The sequence below is a fragment of the Strix aluco genome, chromosome 19, assembly GCF_031877795.1.
Source record: "Strix aluco isolate bStrAlu1 chromosome 19, bStrAlu1.hap1, whole genome shotgun sequence".
Classification (NCBI taxonomy): domain Eukaryota; kingdom Metazoa; phylum Chordata; class Aves; order Strigiformes; family Strigidae; genus Strix; species Strix aluco.
In genome coordinates this window covers 12,700,025-12,720,834 of record NC_133949.1, presented here as the reverse complement: position 1 = coordinate 12,720,834, position 20,810 = coordinate 12,700,025, and the positions used below count along the sequence as shown (strand labels likewise).

The window sequence follows — 20,810 nt, the reverse complement described above, 5'->3', positions numbered from 1 at the left end:
TCATCCCTTGTTCTCTTCAACACCGATGTTGTAAAGCCCACGTTCAGTGGTTTCTCTTTATGCCATCTCAAAAAGCCCACATCATCCAAAGGTTTTGTTTTCATTTTTAAAAGGGCAGAAACAGATCACAGAGGAAGAGCTGGAAGGATTTTCCCAGCAATGTGCCATAGTGTGTTAGCTGGAAAAGCAGTAAGGGAACGGTCCTCTGTTGGACCATGTTCATTTAGAAAGAAAGTCAAGGATTGATTTCCGATCTCCTGTTAAGAGTGTTCCAGCACCCAACCTCATTTATCTTCATACTGCAGCCATTTGTAAGAGCATATACTACACACGCACACAGCTCAGCAGCAAAGGAGAACGAAACAAAAGAGTAATAACCAAGGCAAAAGGCTGACATTAACAGGCACAAATTGCCTTTAAACCCATGATTTCAGAGGGAGCTTTTTGGAATCATTTGTTTCTTCAGCAAAAGACAGGTCAGATCCAAAGCATTTAATAAAACCCACAGACTCCTACTTGCCTAGTGTGGGTTTTGTTCAGGCCTTCAAAGATCTAATTGCTCTAGAGATGCCAGGTAATTTGATTTTTCTCATCTGTCAGGCCTTAGAGGGAAATTGTCCATCCCAGAGAATAAGCAGGACCAGGGCACACAGCTTTCTACAGCCTGACTCGTGATGACACCATCACAGTCAGCCAGATGCTCAAGACTTGCAGGAAAAAGGTAAAACAAAGGCCCCTGCTCATGCAAGAGAGGACAAGGTGTGCATGTGGGAGGAGAATCTGCAGAACTTAACAAGATAAAGTAATCTGAAAGCTTTTATCCAATTTGGGTACACAAAGGCAGCCAGCTGGGCTGCAGGGTGGTGGGTGTTCTCCCACCAGGAGCTGCAGCACACACACACTGCCCACAATCCTACTGCCAAAGCATCACCCTCACCACAGGACACACAAACTGCTGCACAGCCAGGAGGACCAAAAAATTCATAGTAAACCTCTTTGAGCATTTCTTTACTAACTGAAGTGTCTCCCTATCACAAAGAGAGACCTCAGTGGAAATGAACGGGAGCACAACTTCACCAGCTGATTCAGGATGCCCCCACCAAACTCACGCCAACTCAAACCAGAACAATGATGACAAGAAACACAAGGGGTGACACCCTGAGCCCATGGAAGTCAAGTGCAAATCAGAGCCCTGGTCTCACGCTTGGGATTCACAGAGAGAAACACACCCCCGGGCTGAGAAGCAGTAGAAGGGCTGCAGTCTCCTCACACCCTATTGCAGGGATATAGGGGTGAATTTCCCTTTCTTCTGAACACTGCAAAGCCAGGACTGCGAGGCCAGGAGCTGAACCCAAGGCTAGGCTTGGCAAGCCAGGAACAACGGAGGCAGCACATGTTTCTTCAGCTCCAGAGAGCACTCCGTGTGCCCTTTCCAACACGCACAGGTCTGGACCCCACGGCAGCACCACATGGCATGACACCCCTCTCCGAGCAGCACCCCAAAACACACGTCAGTCAGCAGAAGGGGAAACCAGACCAAACCATAAACCAGGTCAGGGAGGCAGGGAGGACAGGCAGTTGCTTTCCTGGGTGCCATCACGTTGCTGCTAATGCCTGTGCAAGACCCGGCATCATAAAGTCACCACTGGCAGCAGTTGTTGTCTGGAGTGAGGTCTGCAGAAGTGGGCAAGGGGTGAGTGCTGGATGCAGGCAAAGCAGCTCCATCTTCATCTCTGTCAGCATCGCTTTCTGGTGCGGACGCACCGTTTGCCTTCAAAATACATAAAGACAAAAGTTTTATTTGGAAAGCAGTGAAGGGAAGAGACTTGACAAAGTTATTTTATGTTGCTTTTACATGCTCAGTGCCATTTTAAGAGCTTCCTAAAAAAAATAATGAAGAGAACGCTTATGCATCATTACTCCACAGTCTGTCAGCAGTCAGGGCCCATTAAACTTTATTAAAGAAAGAAAAGACAGGGGGAAAAAAATGGGGAAAGAAGGAGAAAGGAGTTGTACTTCTAGAAGTGGTCCCCTGGTACATACTTCCCTCAGAGGGCTAAGTCAGACAGAAAGCCAAGCCTCAGCTCTCAGGGGTTTCCAAACCAGGTGACAGCATCCATGTGGCACCAAGCAGGTCCTCCAGTGACCCTCCTGCCCTCCGTGCGTCTGGGCCACGGCCAGGAGCCACGGCTGAAGGTAATCCTTGCCCGTGGCTTGGGATGGGCACAAAACAGCAATGCTCTGCTGCAGAAGGTGCTCTGGCTCACGTCAACTAAACGAACCTGAGACAATCTTTTCAGCAGCCCCTGGTGAAACTCAGGCTCTGAGCATGGGACTGGCAACGGGGAGTGCTCTAGGGCAGCAGTGGGTCAGTACTAACTTCTCTCCCCCTTCTCTGAACTGAAGGTGACACAAATTACTTTGACTCCTGGAGAAAGAACAGGGGATGGTTCCAGTCACTGCACCATGTGAAACGTTCAAGGCACAGGGAGTCCTCCAAATTCCTCCCATCAGCTACTGGCCAATGTCCCAGTTGAAAGACAACCTCCCGAGCCATAAAACCTCTCAATTTGTTTACAAAGACTCCTAAATCCAGACTTTTAAATTCTATATTACTGACTTCCCATGCTCTTTCCTTTATGCTTTGTGCAAAATGCTGAATAGAAAGTTGGAAGTGCAAGGAGTAAACGTATCACAAAGGGCAGAGAACAAGTCTAAGGATGTGAAGGCAGGAGGCCAGACAGGCTGTCTGATCAAAGACCAAAGCACAGACCTCTGCAGTGTGAAAGAAGGCACAGAAATAGGAGTTTCATCTTCAGCAGCAAACTTGTTTCCAGATATATTGAGTGAAAGAGGCAAGAGAATGAGTCTTTGTCATTCCTCTATTTTCAAGGAAAAAGCTTTCAATTTAAAACTCCATAAAGAAATACAGAAATAGTGAAAGTAATTTATTTTTTAGGTACTCAAGCCTTTATTCACTTAACTTCAAGGCAGACTTAAAAAAGCTGAAACTGTTTTGGTTCGACCACTTGAGGACAAAAATATTTTAATTCCTTAAAACATGGAAGGGGGCATATGCTTCTTCTGAGGTTCATATTTACAACTGCATTGTATCTAGAATGCAAACCTTGAATCATTTCCTAATGCTGTCACTACCCGAAGACATGTTTTATTTATAAATACAGCAGGACCATTCGGTGCTCTGCACTACCAATACAAGAAGGCAGAGACAGCTCAAAGCTGCTCAGCCATGAAGGCACAATTCAATTTTTTCACTTTGTGGAAGAGGGACAACTCATCCTCCTTGGCAGCAGGAAAACTCAATCCCGTGGCAGTAAGCTTTGAGCAAAGGGAGGCAAACAGCAGTGTCCAAAGGTTGATGAGACAGCCAGTGCAGGAGGCAGAGGCTTGGAGGGGAGAGGCTGAGTGTGGGTGAGGGTCTTTCCTCCACATCTGACCCTCCCTTCCTTCCTATCCCATGCCCTCAGTGCAGGCAGAGACCGAAGGCAGAGGGAGGAGGAGCAGGGATTGCAAGCACAGCTCCTTTGCACAGTCACCCACCTATTCCACCCCACTGCAAAGCCAGCCCTGGAAGACTACGTTGTTTGGCTGCAGCTCACATGGACGAGGGAACGAGCAGTCAGAAAACATTTAAGCAACTTTCTCACCAAGCGCAGGAAAACAGAAGTCACCTCCCCAAAGACTGCCATGAAGAAAGTCATTAAAGAAATTACTATCCCATTTGGAGCCTAATTACTGTTAGGACAGGTTTTTTTCCTACATGGAATGGAGTAGTTAGACCCACTGAAGCAAAATGTTACCTTCTCATCGTCCCTGAGGGAGCAAAACAGACATCTGAGAGATGGGAGGGAAGGAAAAAAATAAGTTAATGCTTTAACTTCAAAGATGCCCTGAGAATTTCCTGCCACAAAAATAATGCAGAATGACTCTGCCTGTCTCATATATTAACAGCTTGCATATTTATGAGCAAAACTTGATGCCTACCCCAGCCGGGGAGGCACTGAGCCACAGAGAGACTGACACCACCTCATTTCTAAATCCAGTCAATTCCTGAAACACAGGGCATAAGTCTCTCCAGATTAAAAGAGCTGGAAGCAGCATTTCCTGCTCATCTCTCTCAGCTCCAGACCCTTTTCTCAGCTCTCTCAGCCTCCCCCAGCTACAAAGCAAGCAGCCGAGGGGAGGTATCCAGAAGCCGCAGCTTCAGCACGCTGGGAGAAGGGTCCAGGCTGGACCTGCTGACCTCTGGAGGTCCTTCCAGCCGGTCTCACCCTGTGACTGCAAAGCACATTTCTTATACCCAACCAGGCGCTGCCATCATCGTCTCAGCTCCCAGACTCAGCAACACCACTGTTTAACGTGGCTCTGTTTAACTGCCAGCTGCTGTACTGCTGTTTAAATATTAATGATTTAGACAACACACTGGAAAACAGACAGAGATGGGGAGACTGTGATTTGCACTTAGATGTATGCTACTCATTCACTAGCTTACCACGTGGCTGTTTCTCAGACCTCCTCTTTTAAGCACAAATTAAGAGCCTTCTCCAGCCCCAGAGCCCATGCCAAGCTCACTCACGTTCTCTACCAGCAAGCTCTTCAGGTGACCCACAGAATACCACAAAGGATTGACCCGTTCCTGAGACAAGGTTCTCAGAAGACACTGAGGACCCATTAACTGGGACGCATCAAAGTAGAACTTGCTACTGATCTGAGGAGATGCCTTTTGCTCTTTACTCCCTGAAGCAGCCAGGTCCAAGCTCAAAGAAAAAGCTCTCCATGGGCTAATGAAAATCACTGTAAGATATTGATGATTTCTTTGTTTAATTCTGTTAATATATTCTTTTTCTTCAATAAAAATGTCACCATTAACAATAGCAAGGATTTTGCTCTTTTTTAACTGAGGCACCTCTTAACTGTACAGCCAGAACGAGGTGAGTCACCTCCCTAGCTGGGGGCAAGTGAGGGGAAAAAGAAAGACTGTGCTTCTTTCCTGTGTGCAAATTTTATTCTCTTCAGAATAAAAAACTGTCCAGGAAAACCAGAGCACGACCTTCCTCTTAACAGCTATCGTGTCAGAGTGGGCATCTCCAGGAACCAGAGCTTCAGAAGAAGAAACACCAGACCCTCAGAAAACGATGCTTTTGAAAGGGTTTCAAAGCAGGTGGTAAAAAAAAAATAATAAAATTGACAGCCTCTCAACTCACCACTCTCTTCTGCAACTTTGGCTCATGGGCTGAGGTTGCCTAAATCCCAATGCAGCTCTGACAATGAGTCATTTTATGACAAACCCCAGGCTTCATTATCTGCCTCACCAAACCCCAGCCGGAGCCGAAGCAACGCACTGGAAACGTACAAACTCTTCTTAATAGCTCCTTGTTTTCCCTTGGCCACACGACCATGCTGTTGTCTTGGCCTTCAGGCTTAAAGAGCTGAGGACTATGAGAGCAGGTGCATTTGCAGCACCACTCCCTAATTCCCTGTTCTGACTGTGACTTGGGATTTAAGGATGTTAAAGTGTTCTGCCAAGTCACACTTGAGAGCAGAATTAGAGCAGAGGTGAGAAAAAGAAGTGAAAAGAAAGTCACCGGTAGAACACTTGAGGTGCTAATATGAAGCAAAAATTGCTCCCAACATAGTGTTATAAAGTTGCAGAGCCTTTCAGAAAAGCTATGGCAAAATCTCCCTTTAATGCCCCCATTCTGCAGCTGAGGATCAGCAGTTTAGAAAGGATCTTTGCCCCTTGCTCTGTTTTTTGGGTCAGAGCAGAGCACAGGGACTGTCCCACAGGCAGGGAGATGCAGTAAAGAGTTTTGGCAGTCTTGACATACAGCACCCATCGCCTCCACCACTCTTCAAAGAGACAAACAGCAAGAACAGCCTCTGCTTTTTGGCAAACAGTGGCATCCAGAGGGACCCATCATGAAAAGCTCCTCACAGACAGACGAAACTCTGATCTAAAGATGGGAAGAGGCACTGCCACCTACCCCAAGGCTCCCAGCATTTGCACACCCCAGACCTCCAGCATCTCAGAGCACGTGAACCCCTCTGCAGAGCAGGACACTTCCAAGGGGACTGAAGCACTGCTTTTGCTCTTTATTTTCTGCTCTTGCCAGGCTGCTGGCAAAGCACAGGGGCATTCAGAATTGAAGCCTGCTGGATGTCTGATTGGCTCAAAGCACCTGCTACAGAGCTGCACAGAACATGAGACCACACGAGTCGTATGGCTGCATAATGCTGATTACTAAATACACATGTAATGGATCGTGATTGCCAATAGTTCACTGCACAGATCACATCGTGGCAGCATCTCTCCAGCTGGGCACTTTAAGTGCTCTCAGAGTAAACGAACGCCGACCGCGCTTACCCCTGCTGCTCACTCGCTGCATGGAGGCGAGACCACATCCCAAACACATCGGAGGGAAAACAAACTCACTTTCCCTCTCTCCTCCCTACCTTGAAGTGCTGAAGATGACCCACGTTGTGGGACAGAGCATACACCCATGGCAAACACAACATGGGCACATCACGTGCCTCCCGCAACATGCTCAGGTTCCAGCTTTGCCTCCTTGCAGAGACCTTTGGTAGTCTCAAACACCGCCACACTAGCCCCGGCCAGCACCCATGTAGTGGAAAGGCGTAGGGCACAGGGCAGGCTCAAAGACAGGCTAGCCTCTCTGTAGCCCATCCAGCCACCTCCTGCGGTCGCAGAGCCACAGCCGTAGTGTCACCTAACTCCCTGCGAGCCTACAGCAGCTCAGGAGGATGCTTGGCTGGTGGCTGGTTCCCTGAGATGACACGACACAGAGAACTCTGCCTGCTGCCACTCTCCATCAGTTCCCAAGGCCGTGCCCACCACCAGCTTCATTTCCCCACCAGCAGAAACAGTCGCTGCCATCCCCCTGCCTCCCTCCCCGGCCGTGGAGCCCTTCCACCAAGGCACTTGCTGCTGCAAGCACCACATCTGAACAAAACAGCCCCTTCTGCAGAAAGACTGGGACACAAATGACCCAGACATAATAGAGATCTTTACAGATACTCTCTAGTCAGCCAGCCTGGCTTAACCTCCTTAGCAGGATCCTCTCTGCATCTCAGGGACTATTTTAACTGGGCTCATGAGATTGCTACAGTTTGGGGTTTTTTTAATATATGTCCATGCTGCCTGTCATTTATAGCTCTCCCCTGCCTAGCAAGGAGAGATGGCACTGGAAAGCGCTGACCCCTTGTGCCAAGCTTTGCATAGAAGGTTGTTAGCAGGAAAAAGGCATTTTTTGCCTCTGAGATCTTGTTTGCACAGTCATGACCAGGCAGCAGTTAGTTCAAACAGCTGGCAGGAAAGCTCCAAAATGCTAAGTGCTGTACAAACATGCCGTCTGTCCAGGTGTGCATCCATCCAGACTTCAGCATGGCCACGCATCACCAGCAGAAGCAGCACCCAAGGGGCCACACCTGGTATCCACTACCACCTGCTTCGATGCCGCAGGACAACCTGCTGCTCTGCTCCGGCAGGCACCAGACCCAACTCACAACAGGAATCAGCTGTCTCTAACGCCACAGCCAATGGGGGCTTAAAATAAACTGCCCAGGCCGGGGCAGCACTATAATCCAGAGAGAGGACAGACAGAGCAGAAGTATCACTCATCTGATTTGCTTTGCAAAAACTAAAATTAAAGAAAACCAAAAATCCCTGAAACCTGGGGAGAGAGGGAAGAGCAGAGAAACAATTTTATGCCAGCTATTTCTAGTGGGAAGTGTGGGGAGGGGGACTATGACTCCATGTTGCACTAAAGGATAAACCTGTGCTCTCTAATCCAATTTATGCCTCAACATGCACAGCACAAAACAGGCTCAGGAACAAAAGGAGTGGCAGTTCACAGGGTGGCAGGAATGCTCAGGAGGGAGCGGCACTAAATGATAACTTAAGGGGTTATTGAATAGATTAGCGGGAACTGCAGAGAGAACACATTTGCATCTCTTTCAGCTGCTCCAGATCAGATGCGATAGCAGCCTCTGCTCTCACAGTCACTTAATTGTTCCAAGGTTGTTGAGGGGGAAAAAGTGTCTTTTTTTTTGCACTGCAGAGTTGTAGGAAGAGCCATGCTTGGCTTTAAGAGCCATCTAACATTAGGAAAATTTTTATTCAGTCTCATAAAGCTGCTGGACTTCTGCTTTGCTTCAGTAAAAGCTCAGTCTGTTCTGCTGCCTCTGCAGGGCAGACAGGAGGCCCCGGGCCTTTGCAGAGGGACAGACCCAAGCTACGGCTGCTCTTGGAGGTGGGTGTAGGCAGCTCCCACCCCAGACGATTACTCATGTTGCAGAATAGATTCTGCATGGAAGAGGGAAGGAGCAAGCTGTAATGCTGTGACAGCATCTGCCATGAGGAAAGCAGCAGGGAAAGGTAATCCTGGGCCACAGCTTTGCCAGGTGTGCCTCTGAGAAAGCTGTGCTTTGAGGGGAGTCAGCCCCAAAAGCATGGATCTGCCCAGAGAGGAGGTTCAGCTTACCAGGGACTCTGCTGCCAACATCACTGTCGCGCCCGTCCGCCGGCTGGTCGCTCTGGCAGCTCTCTGTGGCACTGAGGGCAGCCCCCGGCTCACTGCCCAGGCTGCTGCGGCTCCCCGAGAGGGTAGGGGAGTGGGTGCTCCCCAGCGCCCTGCCCGTGGCCTGGCTGGGTTCCCCGATGGGTGCTGCAGGGACACAACAGAGAGATGCTGCTGTGGGAGGGAGAAGTGGGTGCAGATGCTGGGCCAGGTCTTAAAAGAGCAGCAGCCTCCCCACTCCCAGCCAGGCACCCTCAGGAGCAGGGTCAAAACCCAGTTCCTTGCTCTGCTCCTAAAATGGCGCTAGCGGTTCCAGCACCACAAAGTCAGGAGTGAGGAGCTGGCCGGAGACATGCTGCCAGGCGGCCAGGAGCAGCTCCCAACTGCAAGGGCAGACCCTGAAAGGCTGCAGGCAACGGGGTGACCCACTGATACTATTCCAGTGAGAAAGGATCAGATCCTCGCCTGGCACAGCTACAGCCAGTGGGCTGCACCGGCATAGGGCAGGAAAGTGGCTGAGCCAGAACCCACAGTACCAAGAGCCAAACATTCAAGCACTTTACACTTCCCACCCTCCAGCCACAAGGAACAGCAACTCCTCACCCAGTCCTGCTCGGTGCTTTCTGCCTTGTGAGCCTTTTGACCCCGGCGATAAGGGCCTGTCATCCAGGCTGGAGGAACTGAACTCCGAGTCGCTCTCACTGTCGCTAGAAACCACTGCAGAAAAGATCGAGGGGAGGAGAGAGACAGTTACTCACAATGTTCATAACACTTACCAAAGAGGGTGCCAGATGGATCCAAAACATGAACAAATGCTGACTCGCTGATCACATTCTCCGTCTCCAAAAGGAGCCCTACCTGCAGTTCCCCCACAGCTGTTCACTGTTCCTCTTAAACATGATGTGCTTTTACTTTTTACAGATGATTTATAACTCCACCGTACACTCTCCAGTGGTGCCAGCACCTGAAGCAGATGCACACACCACCAGTGCTTCTCTCCTAAACCTGACTGGGACCATGGAGACCACACCACTGCTTTGATGCTCAAAGTTCCCTGCTGCAAAGCCAAGAGCCCTGCAGTGTGGGAGCTGGGCTCTCCTCCTGCTGACCCCCGTGCCGGGACACCAGCAAGCCCCCTCCTCCTGATGTTTGCTGTCTCCCATGCAGGAGTGACAGGCTAAGGGCTGGGCATGAGGCTGGTTCCTGCTCTGCTGCATGTGGAGGGGTCTGGGCTGCACCGTAAGAGCATCCACGTTTGAGTAAAGTGGAGAGAGGGGCTGGCTTCCTCCAAGCTGCATTTCAAGTGCAGCAGAGCCTCTGTGGGAGCTCCAGGGTCTATGAGGAAAACACCAGATAAATACTGAGCACATCAAAGAGCAATTACACAAAGAACCAGCCTTATTTGCTCATCGTCCAGTCAGCACTCATCCCTACCAGCACACTGCCCAGAACTATATTACTCCTCTGACCCCAAGGCTTAAAACACAAGGGTCGCTCCTCTTCCTCAGGGAGACTGTTGCCCCATTTCAAGGCTGTTTTTTTTTTCCTTCTTCCCCCCACCTGCATCCTGGCCCTAATCGTGCTGCTTTCCACCCTCCATAGTTTCCACAAGAGCTGAAGGAGCCTCATTTTGCCAGACACAACTTCCCAAATTGGCAGGTTGCTTTTACTTTTCCATGCGATTATGCAAACACTTCTCCTGCTTATACCAGTGTAAAAGGTAACTCGACTGCCAGCTGCTCTGGGTAAAATGAGAAAGGTGTTTTTCCAACTCCTGGGCTTTTGTAATGGCCTGATCTCAGAACAGAAATGATGGGGCTGAGGAGGAAGGTAATGGAAAAACGACTGTCTTTTGTTTGAGCGATTGCACCTACAGCATTTCTCTGTCTGACCAAGGCAGATACCAGCTCTCTGGGCAGCTCAGAAGCCATTTTACACAGTAGGTCACAATTCTTTGTAGAAAGTAGAATAGTGGCTCATGTGGGACAGAGTAGGCAACACTGCAACCTACAGCCTCTACTGTAGAAAAAGGGAGCCCCCAACTATTTCTTTATATTCATCGATATGTATTTATAAGCTCCTATTCACAGGAGAAATGAGTTCCCCATTCTGCTACTGAATAAACCACTTCACCCTGCGCCATGTTACTCGTAACGCCCAACCTCACGGCGCTGCTGGGCGCAGGAGGGACATGGGTGCAGAGGTACAAGGTGACGACCGTGGGGTAGCAGAGAGCTGTCAGTTCATCTCTCTGTATCAGCCCTAAAATTCACTATACGCAGCTCACAGAGCTACAAACCCTTTAACACTGCCCAGGGCAGGAGGATGAGTATCCCTCCCCTTGCACAGGTGAGCACAAGCTGTCAAATATTTCTGCCAAGGACCTCTGCAGATGCTCCTGTATTCAGGCAGCGATCTGTACTACACAAAGTATTTTATTAAAACAGAATAAGTATATTAATACCTAAAATAGCACTCTTCTGGAGTTAACATCTCTGAGGATATTAAAGCTGGCTGCCAGCGTTATTGCAAAGTGTTATTGAAGTTGCCTGGCCGTGCTGCCGGGAAGTGCTGTGCAGGGGCAGGCTGCCAGGCCCCCTCCTCACTGCCCGCACAGCCTTCCCCTGGGGAACCGGCTCCTCCTGCCCCCGCAGCCTTCCCCTCCTGGCACCACCAGAAACCGGACCTCTCAGCTGCAGGGAAAGGGGCTGTGAAGCTGAGTGAAGCCCTGTTACAAGCAGGGGGGCTGCACTTCTGGCTGAGAGTCCTCAAAGCAAAGGTTTGGCTTTGGGTTTTGCTGTCTTAAAGACAGCTTCACTGCTTCCCCAAAACACCCTGGGAGAGGAGGGAGACTATATATAAGTACTCTTAACAACAGCCCATACATACCAGTATGTATTTTTTTTGCTCTAAAATCCAAATCTTAGCTGTGAGAATGATTCTGATGGTCTTGTTGCCCAATTCCCTCAGAAAATGCACTTCTGTCCCACTTGGTCATCATCCTTTTTTGGCCTCCTGGATTCATAAAAATCATCGCTTTAGGACAGCTCCTTCCTCCATGAATCCCTTAAAAATGCTGGAAGTCAGGATTTATTTGGAGAATACCCCAGTGAATCAGTGGAGGTGACTTTAGCTGCCTTCCCTTCTGCCATTCAGCAGTTCAGAGAGGACCAGCACAAGAGGAGGAAAATATTAATGACACGAAGGCACTCGCACCACAGCAGCAGCCCTGTCTGCTCTCATTTCCTCTGCTGCCAATAAGAGTGTATTTTACCCACTGTGCCAATGTTTCCCTTTAAGGTAATTTTTCTCCCAAAACTCCCAGACCTTCTGCTGGCACTTTCCAGAGCCCAGAAGTCATAAATCTGGTGTTCCAGCAGTTGCTGATATATCAATAAGAGTCGTTGGACAGCTGTACTTTCAGAGAACGTAACAGATTTATCCCTCTCCATCTCCAGCTGACTGAAAAAAAGCTCATAAAAAAATATGCCGAGATAAAACTTGCAAGAAAAGCAGTATTCCCACAGGGAATGGGTCACTCATGGAGAGCCTGAGCCTTCGCAGCTGCTGCCAGAGTCTGCGATTCCTCCAACCATATGGTTCAACCTCCAAACCAGAGGTACCAGAGCCCCGGGGAATGGTGAGGGGCTGCTGGGATGCACCTAACCCAGCAGCAGAGGATGTGGGGAGCCTCTGCGGAGGCCAAGGGGAAAGGAGCACTTGGCTGGGGTTGAGCTCTACTATTAAACGCGTGCATTTGGCACGGGCACGCCTGCGATGGGAAGTGCCAGCCACGTTTCCGCCGCCCATCGCAGGGCAGAGCTCAACCCCTGCACACACAAAGCCTGGCACTTCTTGCAGTTGCCAAAAATACAGAAAAAGCACATGGGCACACAAGGGCACCCTGCAGCAACAGCTCCGGACATCTGCACACACCCAGCGCAGCCAAGGTGTGCTGGATGAGCAGGCTGAGCATAAGCCCTTGAGCACACACCTCCCCTGCAGCACCCGTCTCATCAGCCTTTGCAAACACAACCTCCGGGGAGTGGGGAGGCCGACAGCTCCTGGTCACTGTGGGTGGGAGGGTCGGAGATGAAGAGTTTTATTACAACCCGAGTGTCTCACTGAGTGCAGCGCCTATGCTAGATCTCACCCAGCATTGCCCACAGTTGCAGCAACATCTCCAAGCAGGAGGAGGGGACTGGCCCCAACTGCTCTCCCGTTCAGAAGCAGCACACGTGCAGCGTTGGCACTGCCCCGACTTATAGAGAAGTTGGATGACCCCCTCGGTGACCTGCAAAACATTTGCCGTGCTCCAGCACGTTCCTCTCTGCTCCATCACTCCGGGATTTGGCCTCCAGCACACAGAAACCGGACAAACCCGCTGCATCCCCCTGCCCAGCCGCTGCTCCTGTGCCTCCGACAGCGCTGAGCCCAGCACGTCGCATTGCTTGGCAACAGGACTAGAGCACATTGCAACAGGAGAAACCACCAGAGACCAAGCAGAGCAGCAGGCAGCCCTCACGCCAAACAGTGCAATAGCTCAGGGATCACACTTCTTTCTTCCACCCAGATGCTTTACATTGTTTTCTGCAGAACTCAGAGTTCGGAAGAAGGAAAGCCCTGCTGCTTATTGCTCCCCACCCTCTGATGGCCCCGTCCTGCCTGACCCAGTGCAGGAACCCACCCACATTCCACCACATGGAGCAGAGCTGTTCCCCAACACAAGAAATATTACTGCTATTCTCCTCACGACAATACATTTGTGCCTTAACTAATAGCAGGGTTCCCATGGCAACTGCTTGTTTATTACAGAAAAACTAAAGGCAACAGCAAATCCCAGTGTCAGCGAGAGCAAGAGAAATAATGGGTGTGTAAAAATAAAACTTCTTCCTGGTGGGTTTGGCTTTTATTCCAAGAGGCACATTCCTGTGGTCCCTTGGTCCTGCTGCCTTCCCACTCTCCTGCAACAGGAGCGGCCAGTACCCAGGGCCTGGCACTGATCCCTTCCTTTTGAGGAGGAAAAAGGGACATTTGAGTCTGTCCCATCCCCGCAGAAAGGCAGCTCCTGGCACAGAGGATGTTGAAAGGACAACCACGGCTCCTCTCTTCCAGACTCTCCGGGGACTGTGCCAGGACATGGCTGCGCCTGCGCTGGTCCCACCTGACTTGAATCCCATAATAGCTGAGAGATGGCTCCTTCAGCACCTCAGGAGGCAAGCGGTGGGGTTAGAGACGGCTGGCCAAGATAATAGAAACCCCAGCAAAAGCAGCCTGTCAGAGTCAGGCACGTTAAATGCCAGAGCTCATTCCCAAGAACATCCTGCCAAACAAGCAACAGGGCTTTACTCCCTGCCGAAAGGATGTGTTCAAATGAGGGCGTACGAGGTGTGAGCTGACAAATGCCATTGGCCAGGAAGAGGTAAGGCAGGCTGCCTTGTCAGCCATGGCTTTGTAAAGCTCAGTCCAGCTGCAGATTCACACCAGCAATATCACAGCTACATCATCTCCACAGGGGAAGGTGGCTGCCCTGCACATTCAGAGGTTTCAGATGACGAACAGCAGAAGTGCCAGCACTGACAGGTGAAAAAGAGTTAAACGGAGGGGTGAGATGTACAAGTTCCCAGCTTCAGGAATGAATTACAGCCCACAGTGCCCATTGAAAGCTGTCCAGAGGACAGGTGGCCTAACAAAGAAGGGCAATAAGGAAAGAAAGCACCAGAAAATAAAACCATAAATTAGTATTATCCAACCCGTAAAACAGCAGCCAGCCAAAAATCAGAGCACAGGGAGAAAGGCAGCACATCACCCACATCGAAGCTTACCAAAGGCCACTTTGCTGTCCTCCACCTGCTCCTTTGCTGCTCCTGCCAGTATTTAGGGGGAGGCCTTCTCCCAAAACAAAACTCAACTAAAAAGCTGAACTAAAAAGCAGGCCAGGTCTGGGCCTAACACCTTTGACTTGTAATGCTTTCTGTATCATGTGAACTGAAAATACCTCATCAGTCGGTTCATTTGCTAAGACAACTCCTTCCAAGCGTCTCCTGGAGGGAAGCACAACCATCTACTTTGATCTAATTTGTCTTTAATTGGAAAAGTTACAGTAGGTCTGGGAGTGCTTTCCTAGCTGGGGCCTGAAGAGAGTTTGTAAACCAGACTCTCCTGAGTCCTCTTTATTAAAAGGTTATTTCCCCCTGCACTGCTGATAAGATTTATCTTGATATGGAAGAGGGTATGCTGCTGGTACACTGAAGAGGTCTTCTCCAACTGAAGGGATCTAATAGCAAGAGACAGAAGGAGAGAGAGACCAAACAGTTCTTCTAATCCACACCAGAAAGAAATGAAGAGGAAATCAAAGCAGACTGGCAGCAGCTTTAATTCTGCAACATCCATCCGTCACTGTGCTAATGACCCCGAGTGCTCAGCTCCTCAGTGCCAAGCTGCCGTTTCCCCCCAGCTGGCTCTGGGTGCAGCACTGAAGTGAGCACACAAGCAACAATGGGGTGGGCAGGTGGAAGAGAAGGGGGAAAAAAACCCTACAAGGCAGCGCTGTGAATGGGATCTGATGCAGCAGCGATCCAAGATGCCACATGTGATACAACAGTCTACTTCAATCAAGGTCTACCTCAAAGAACAGGGATGTGAGTGCTGAAGCTTAATAAACCTTCAGGCTTGCGAGTGCTCTGACCCCAGCCCTGCACAGGGCTAAGTTAATCAACAGCTTCTCTGAGACACATTTAAAGAACAACTCAGCCTTGAGCTCTCCATGCTGCAAACCTCAGCCCCCTCTCCAAGGCCTGGGGAAGGAGATCCACACTTTGCCAGTCTCAGCTGCTCAGGGAGTGAGGCACAAAAGGACATGGCCAGCATCAGCTTGCTCCTGCCCACTGACTGGAGAAGAGGATCTCTGTCCACTTGCTCCAGGCTCCAGGAAGACCCCAGGGAGATGCTGGTGGTGTCATTTCTAACCCACCTCAAATCGACTTGAGGTATCTGCCCAGTGAGGCTCTGTAGAGCAGCAGAAGCAAGGAGCAAGCAGCCCCATGGAGGGAGTAAGACCAGCCTTTTGTCAGCCTTGGATGCACAATGATGTCCATCAGTGGCACCATCCTACGTAGTTCAGGAGGAGCTCCTTGGGCTGCGACTGCAGAGAGGTGTCTGCTACACAGCTCATCCCTCCCTTGGCAGCCCCAGCAAAACAGCAGAGGCTGCAAGGAACAGAGGAAAGCAAGGGGGGACTGAAGGACAAGGAGTCTAGGAGGACTGGGGCTAGTTTGGGCCACCAATGTGCACTTAAGTAACAGTGAAACCTGAAAAAAACACCATAGCATTAAAAAAACCCAACACTGCCCACATAGGAAACACACCACATCTTGTGGGCCATCCCTCACCTCTAACAGAGAGCCTCCCCTGTTAGCTGCATCCTGCTAGCAACAGTAGGAGCCAGGTCTCTCTCCCCACCTGCTTCCTGGGCATGCAGCAGACAACCAACCTTTTCCCCTGGCCCAGGTGAAGGATCGGCTGGTCCCAACGCTCTCTGCCTCCGGCACAGCTGGTTCACTTTGCCAAGGCTGCGAGTGCAGCTCGCTGGGTTTGCTGCTGCTCTTCAAAGGTGTGATGTACTTGGGCAGCCCTTTGTAGAACCACGCACCAGACCTCTTCCAGACCTGTTAGAGACAGACACACACCACCTTAAACCTGAGTTTTTATAAGAAGAGAGCACAGCCAGCACTAAACGGGGTCCCCATCAAGCTCAGCCCAGCTCCCGCTCTGAGCTACCTTGACCTCACTCAAACACAGCAGGGGCAAGCCTTCCAGCTCAGAGACCAGCAGTTCCCTTTCACTCTGCAACTACCACAGCATCCCAAATTCCTCCCCACACCTTGTCAGCCTAGCTTCACCTCAGTCCTTCTTCCACCACTAAAAAAAAAATATCACAAATTCTAATGAGCAACAGCCACAGATTTGAGGAGGAGCAGAGGGTGATTGTGCAAACCACAGAGCTGCTTATATTCTCCAGGTCAGGACTAGATGTTTCTCTGATGCCATGCTTGAGTCAAACATGTGTTCCCAGGCTTACTACAAGGATATCGGGATGAAGTTCCCTGGCCTGCACTAAGCAGCAGGCAGTTCAGCTTCTGCATCTGTTGCTTTCCCATTGGGAATCCACAAAAAGAAAAAGCTTCCTGGAGAGAGCTGGCACATGCCATGGGTGGCAACAGCCCCAGGCACATGCTCTGCTTAGAGTAAAACAAGTCTTGCCCTGGCTGGAAGGGCAGCAAATCCTGACAAGTCTCCTCCTGGGCCAGGTCCCTCAGTCTGGGTCTCTTCTGAGAGTCAAAGACCAGCAGCAGCTGGAGGTGCAGGTGGCAATGCCAGGACAGCAGAAACGCTGCCCCATGCCGTACTGAACGGCACAACCTTGATGTTCATTCCACAGAGCGATTCAGGCTAAGCCGGATCATTTAACGAGCGTGCTTGAAAACCCCAGAACAGGAAGAACCATACTCAAATAACCTGAATCTGCAGCAGGAAACAGACTGCGAGCGCTAAACTGTAATACCTCCTGTAAGAACACTCTCTGCTCTACAATTCAGTTTTAATGCAGCTTATGATGAAGGAGCTTTATTAAGTATATTTAATATAAAGCCTGTTGTGAGCCAGAGGAAGGGAAGAGGATGGCAGCTCAGAGAAGGAGAAATGGCCTCTAAAAACCTAATTCTTTTGTGCCTTCCAGCAGTCTAATAATGAGCTAATGAGACAGCCAGGGCAAAAATAAGTTAATATAGTAAGAATATAATTTTCTGTTTCATGCAGGGGGGGTAGAAACCTTGCACTTCCATTCAGAGTGAAGGAGATAATCAGTGTTTCTACTCCAAGTTCCCAAAGCATTTTGCATATAGTACCAGCATAATGACAACAGGTGCAAATGCAGATATCCCTAATTACAGCAATACGTTTGCAATTTGCATTTAGGGCTTAATCAAAGCAGAGGACAGTGACAACACCTGGCACTCATGAGAAGTTCTTCTTATGCAGGCACAAAAAGCAGGACACCACTGTCACCACTTCACTGATGGGAGGAGATTGCTCAGCAGGTTGTCTGGTTCCTAGACCAGAGCCATCAACACAGAGAGCTAAAAATCTGTGTTTGGGGTCTTGAAAGCCAAGTGAAGGCGATTTGAACTCAGAGAGGAACCTGGTAGTATGCTCTTTAGAAGAGGAGCACCCAGCAGAAGAAAACACAGCATCGTTGTGACCCAGAACACATGTCAGTTACTGTAGGAGTGCAAGACAGATGCTCATGTGCACCACAGAAGGATCTAGAAACCAGGAAGTGAGAGCACCCTGCAATTACACCGTTTTCCTGCTGGGTAACAGCCCAGCAGGATGATGAGTCTGCCATCCAAGCGAAAAGCTGGGAAGCCAGTTCTCCAAATGAGAAAAGACTGTAAGTTCTTCTTCTACAGAGGGGCCCTTGGCAGGCAGCTCCTTCACCAGCATGCAAACAGCCAAAACAGTGACCCAGCCAGTCGAGGCACAAGCTGACAGGGCACCTTCTGTCCCCTCTGCTAGCACGCTGGGACTCCGCAGCATTTGGTACAGCTTGTACAACAGCACACGTCAGCTCAGCACAGAGACCCTGGAAGGACGTGCTCTGCTATCCCTGCAAAACCAAGAATCGGGAAACACAACATTTTTTCAGTCTGGGACAGACATCTCCACCTGGAGCTTAGCCCACTGCAACTCAGGTAAACACAGGCAATGGAGGAGCTGCAGGCTGGGCAAGCCCTGGTCTCCCTTGTCTCAGGAAGGCAGGAGGCCTTGGGAGCAGCGGCACAGGCAGGACACAGCGGGCAGGCCAGGGACCACCGCAGCCACGGGGTCTGCGCCCTGAGCAGCGCCATGGCTCGGGGAGGGCAGGTCAGCCCCTTCTGCACACTGGGTGGCTGGGCCACACGTAGCTTCCCTGCACAAACTGCCGGGGAGGAAGCAACCTTTTCTTACAGTCATTCTCTGAACAGACCTTGCAACATCTGTAATTTAATTTGAAGCACTGAAGAGACCTATTATCTTCAGGCGAACTACAATTTAGGCACACCATAAAACCAATCAGACACAGCAAGGATTGCTGTAAGAAAAGGCTGGTCACCCCCAGGTTTCTCACTACCCCAAAGCAAGTCCAGTTATAGAAAGTGTTAACGATTTAATACACCCAGCTCTGATGTAGTAATACTAGTATAAAATTGAGTCTATGCATACATATTCACTTTGAATTGGTGCTTCTAATAGAGTTTGGTCTCATTACCGCAGCATTGAAATTGATTTGAGATCAGCTCTAAAATAGCTGCAGCAAGATGTTCTCCCCTATGATAATTTAGTACCTCTGCTCCCCCCAGGTTAGCAGCACGCCCCATCTGAAACAATCGCAGCTCACGTCCTGTTCTGCACATGGGCACACAGGTCAGTTTTAGCATCCATGCATCAAAACAAATCGATGTTGCTGACTGCTATTGATGGTAGTTTCATTGATCGCAAGAGTGGCCTGACAGCAAAGTTCTTGCTTGATTTTAAATTAATAAATCTATAACAGGACTTCAAGAATAAAACTACTGTTTATTAGCAGGAGTTCACTCTTTCCAAGGAGGAGAGAGTTTTGGTCCCACCGGTCCTTTTGGCACATAAGGTGAAATCCAGCCCCCATGGCAGCCTAAGCTGGAATTTCATCAGCAAGCGGGACAGCCAGCCCTTTCCAGTCCCTTACAACAACCCAATTTTAAGTAACATTGATCATCTCTTGCTCTGAGTGCTTGACAGAGAGGAGTAAAGATCTGTATCTGCATTACACCAGATCAGGATGGGGTGGCCCAGCGTGTGGCTCAGGACAGAGCTGCCACACCACGGTTCACCGGCTGCAGCTGTCCCCAGCCCACTGTTCTCAAACTGGCCCAGCTAAACACAACCAAAATCCATGCTAAATATTGACTTCCTTCAGGCTCCTGTCCTTTTGCCTCCCCTGACACCTAAACTACCCTAAAGCAAAGCAGGGGAGAACACGGGGGAGAAGAGCTACTTTAGCAACAGACTCCTTTTTTTATTACTTCAAACCAATTTAACAGCCATGGCCATAGCAAGTCCAGAGAGCTCAATGTCTTTTATAACCCTGACAATATTCCTATTAAAGTTGCATCAAGCCATCATTATAGCTACAGGATGAGACAGTCAAAAGCAGATGCGTATTTTTATCTAGCACATTCAAGTGCAGCCTGTAAACGGGACCTAACGGAGAAGCCCTGGTGAAATGCACGTTACTGCTCAAACTTCTCCCTCCTCTTTCCCTTCTATGAATATACAAGTGCTAAAACAACTCCTAAACGGAGAAAACATTAGGACTTGACGATGAAGGGATGGATCAAGGCTGAAGGAATCATAACAAACACTTGCAGCCCCCTCAGAGTTTGCTCACCAAGCCACAAGTCCCCTAACCAGAGATGCTTAGAAAGGATCTTTGCTGCAAAGCCACACTTTGCTCTACCACCTATTTCTCACCACGCAGTAGCTGTTCTCATTCTGCAGCCCCTTTCCTTCACAGGGCTGTGCGAGAGGAGAACAGCTACCTTCAGCTTCCCAGGCTGACACCAGCGTTACCGGCTCAATCCCCCAGCAGCCAAAAGGCGGGGGAGCAGGTTCTTGTGGGCCTCAATGCTGAATGAAGAGAAAGGCACCTGCAAACGCAACCAAGCCGGCAGGACGTCATTGCCATTGTCCTCACGCAGCACATGCCCACACACTCACTTTTTCCCAGCTCTCCACCACGGCTCTGGCACACTGCAAACCACTGGCAGGGAGAAAGAGCAAGCGCTCTTCAGCTTCGTTATTTGCATTCATCTGCTTTTCCATAACACAGAGATTTCCAATTACATTATTTACAGCAATCTGTTGTCAACTCCCACATTCAGCACTTGAGGATGAAGAAAATTAAAAGGCAGTAAAATTGCTATTCGGAGCTTTGTTTCCGGAATAGCAAAATCTATCGCACCTCTGACCCCAACGTTTCTCAAGCTGCAATGGCTGCCAGCCTTCAGCAATTTATCATTCCCCTCTCAATCAGGCCTCTTTTTTTGCCTGTGGCTCTATTCTAGAGGACACTATTTTGAGTCTAATCACTTGCTACCACCCCCCAAAAATAATATGGCAGGCTATTGATGAGTTCTCTGAATTGCAAACAGGTGCACATCACTTTGATTCAAT

At 49.7% G+C, this 20,810-nt stretch overlaps 1 protein-coding gene across 4 annotated transcripts in view; it reads right to left on the bottom strand.

The window, feature by feature from the left end:
• Nucleotides 1–575: 575 nt before the first annotated feature.
• RPH3AL (rabphilin 3A like (without C2 domains)) overlaps nucleotides 576–20,810 on the bottom strand; it is a 40,630-nt gene continuing 20,395 nt past the window's right edge. For all 4 annotated transcript variants that reach the window (XM_074844880.1, XM_074844878.1, XM_074844877.1 and 1 more), the window contains 4 exons: nucleotides 16,051–16,225; nucleotides 9,162–9,275; nucleotides 8,523–8,705; nucleotides 576–1,771 (listed from right to left, as the gene is read on the bottom strand). In XM_074844880.1, the coding sequence (XP_074700981.1) occupies nucleotides 1,737–1,771; nucleotides 8,523–8,705; nucleotides 9,162–9,275; nucleotides 16,051–16,225 (507 nt within the window). In that variant the 3' untranslated portion in view covers nucleotides 576–1,736. The remainder of the gene's footprint in view (nucleotides 1,772–8,522; nucleotides 8,706–9,161; nucleotides 9,276–16,050; nucleotides 16,226–20,810) is intronic.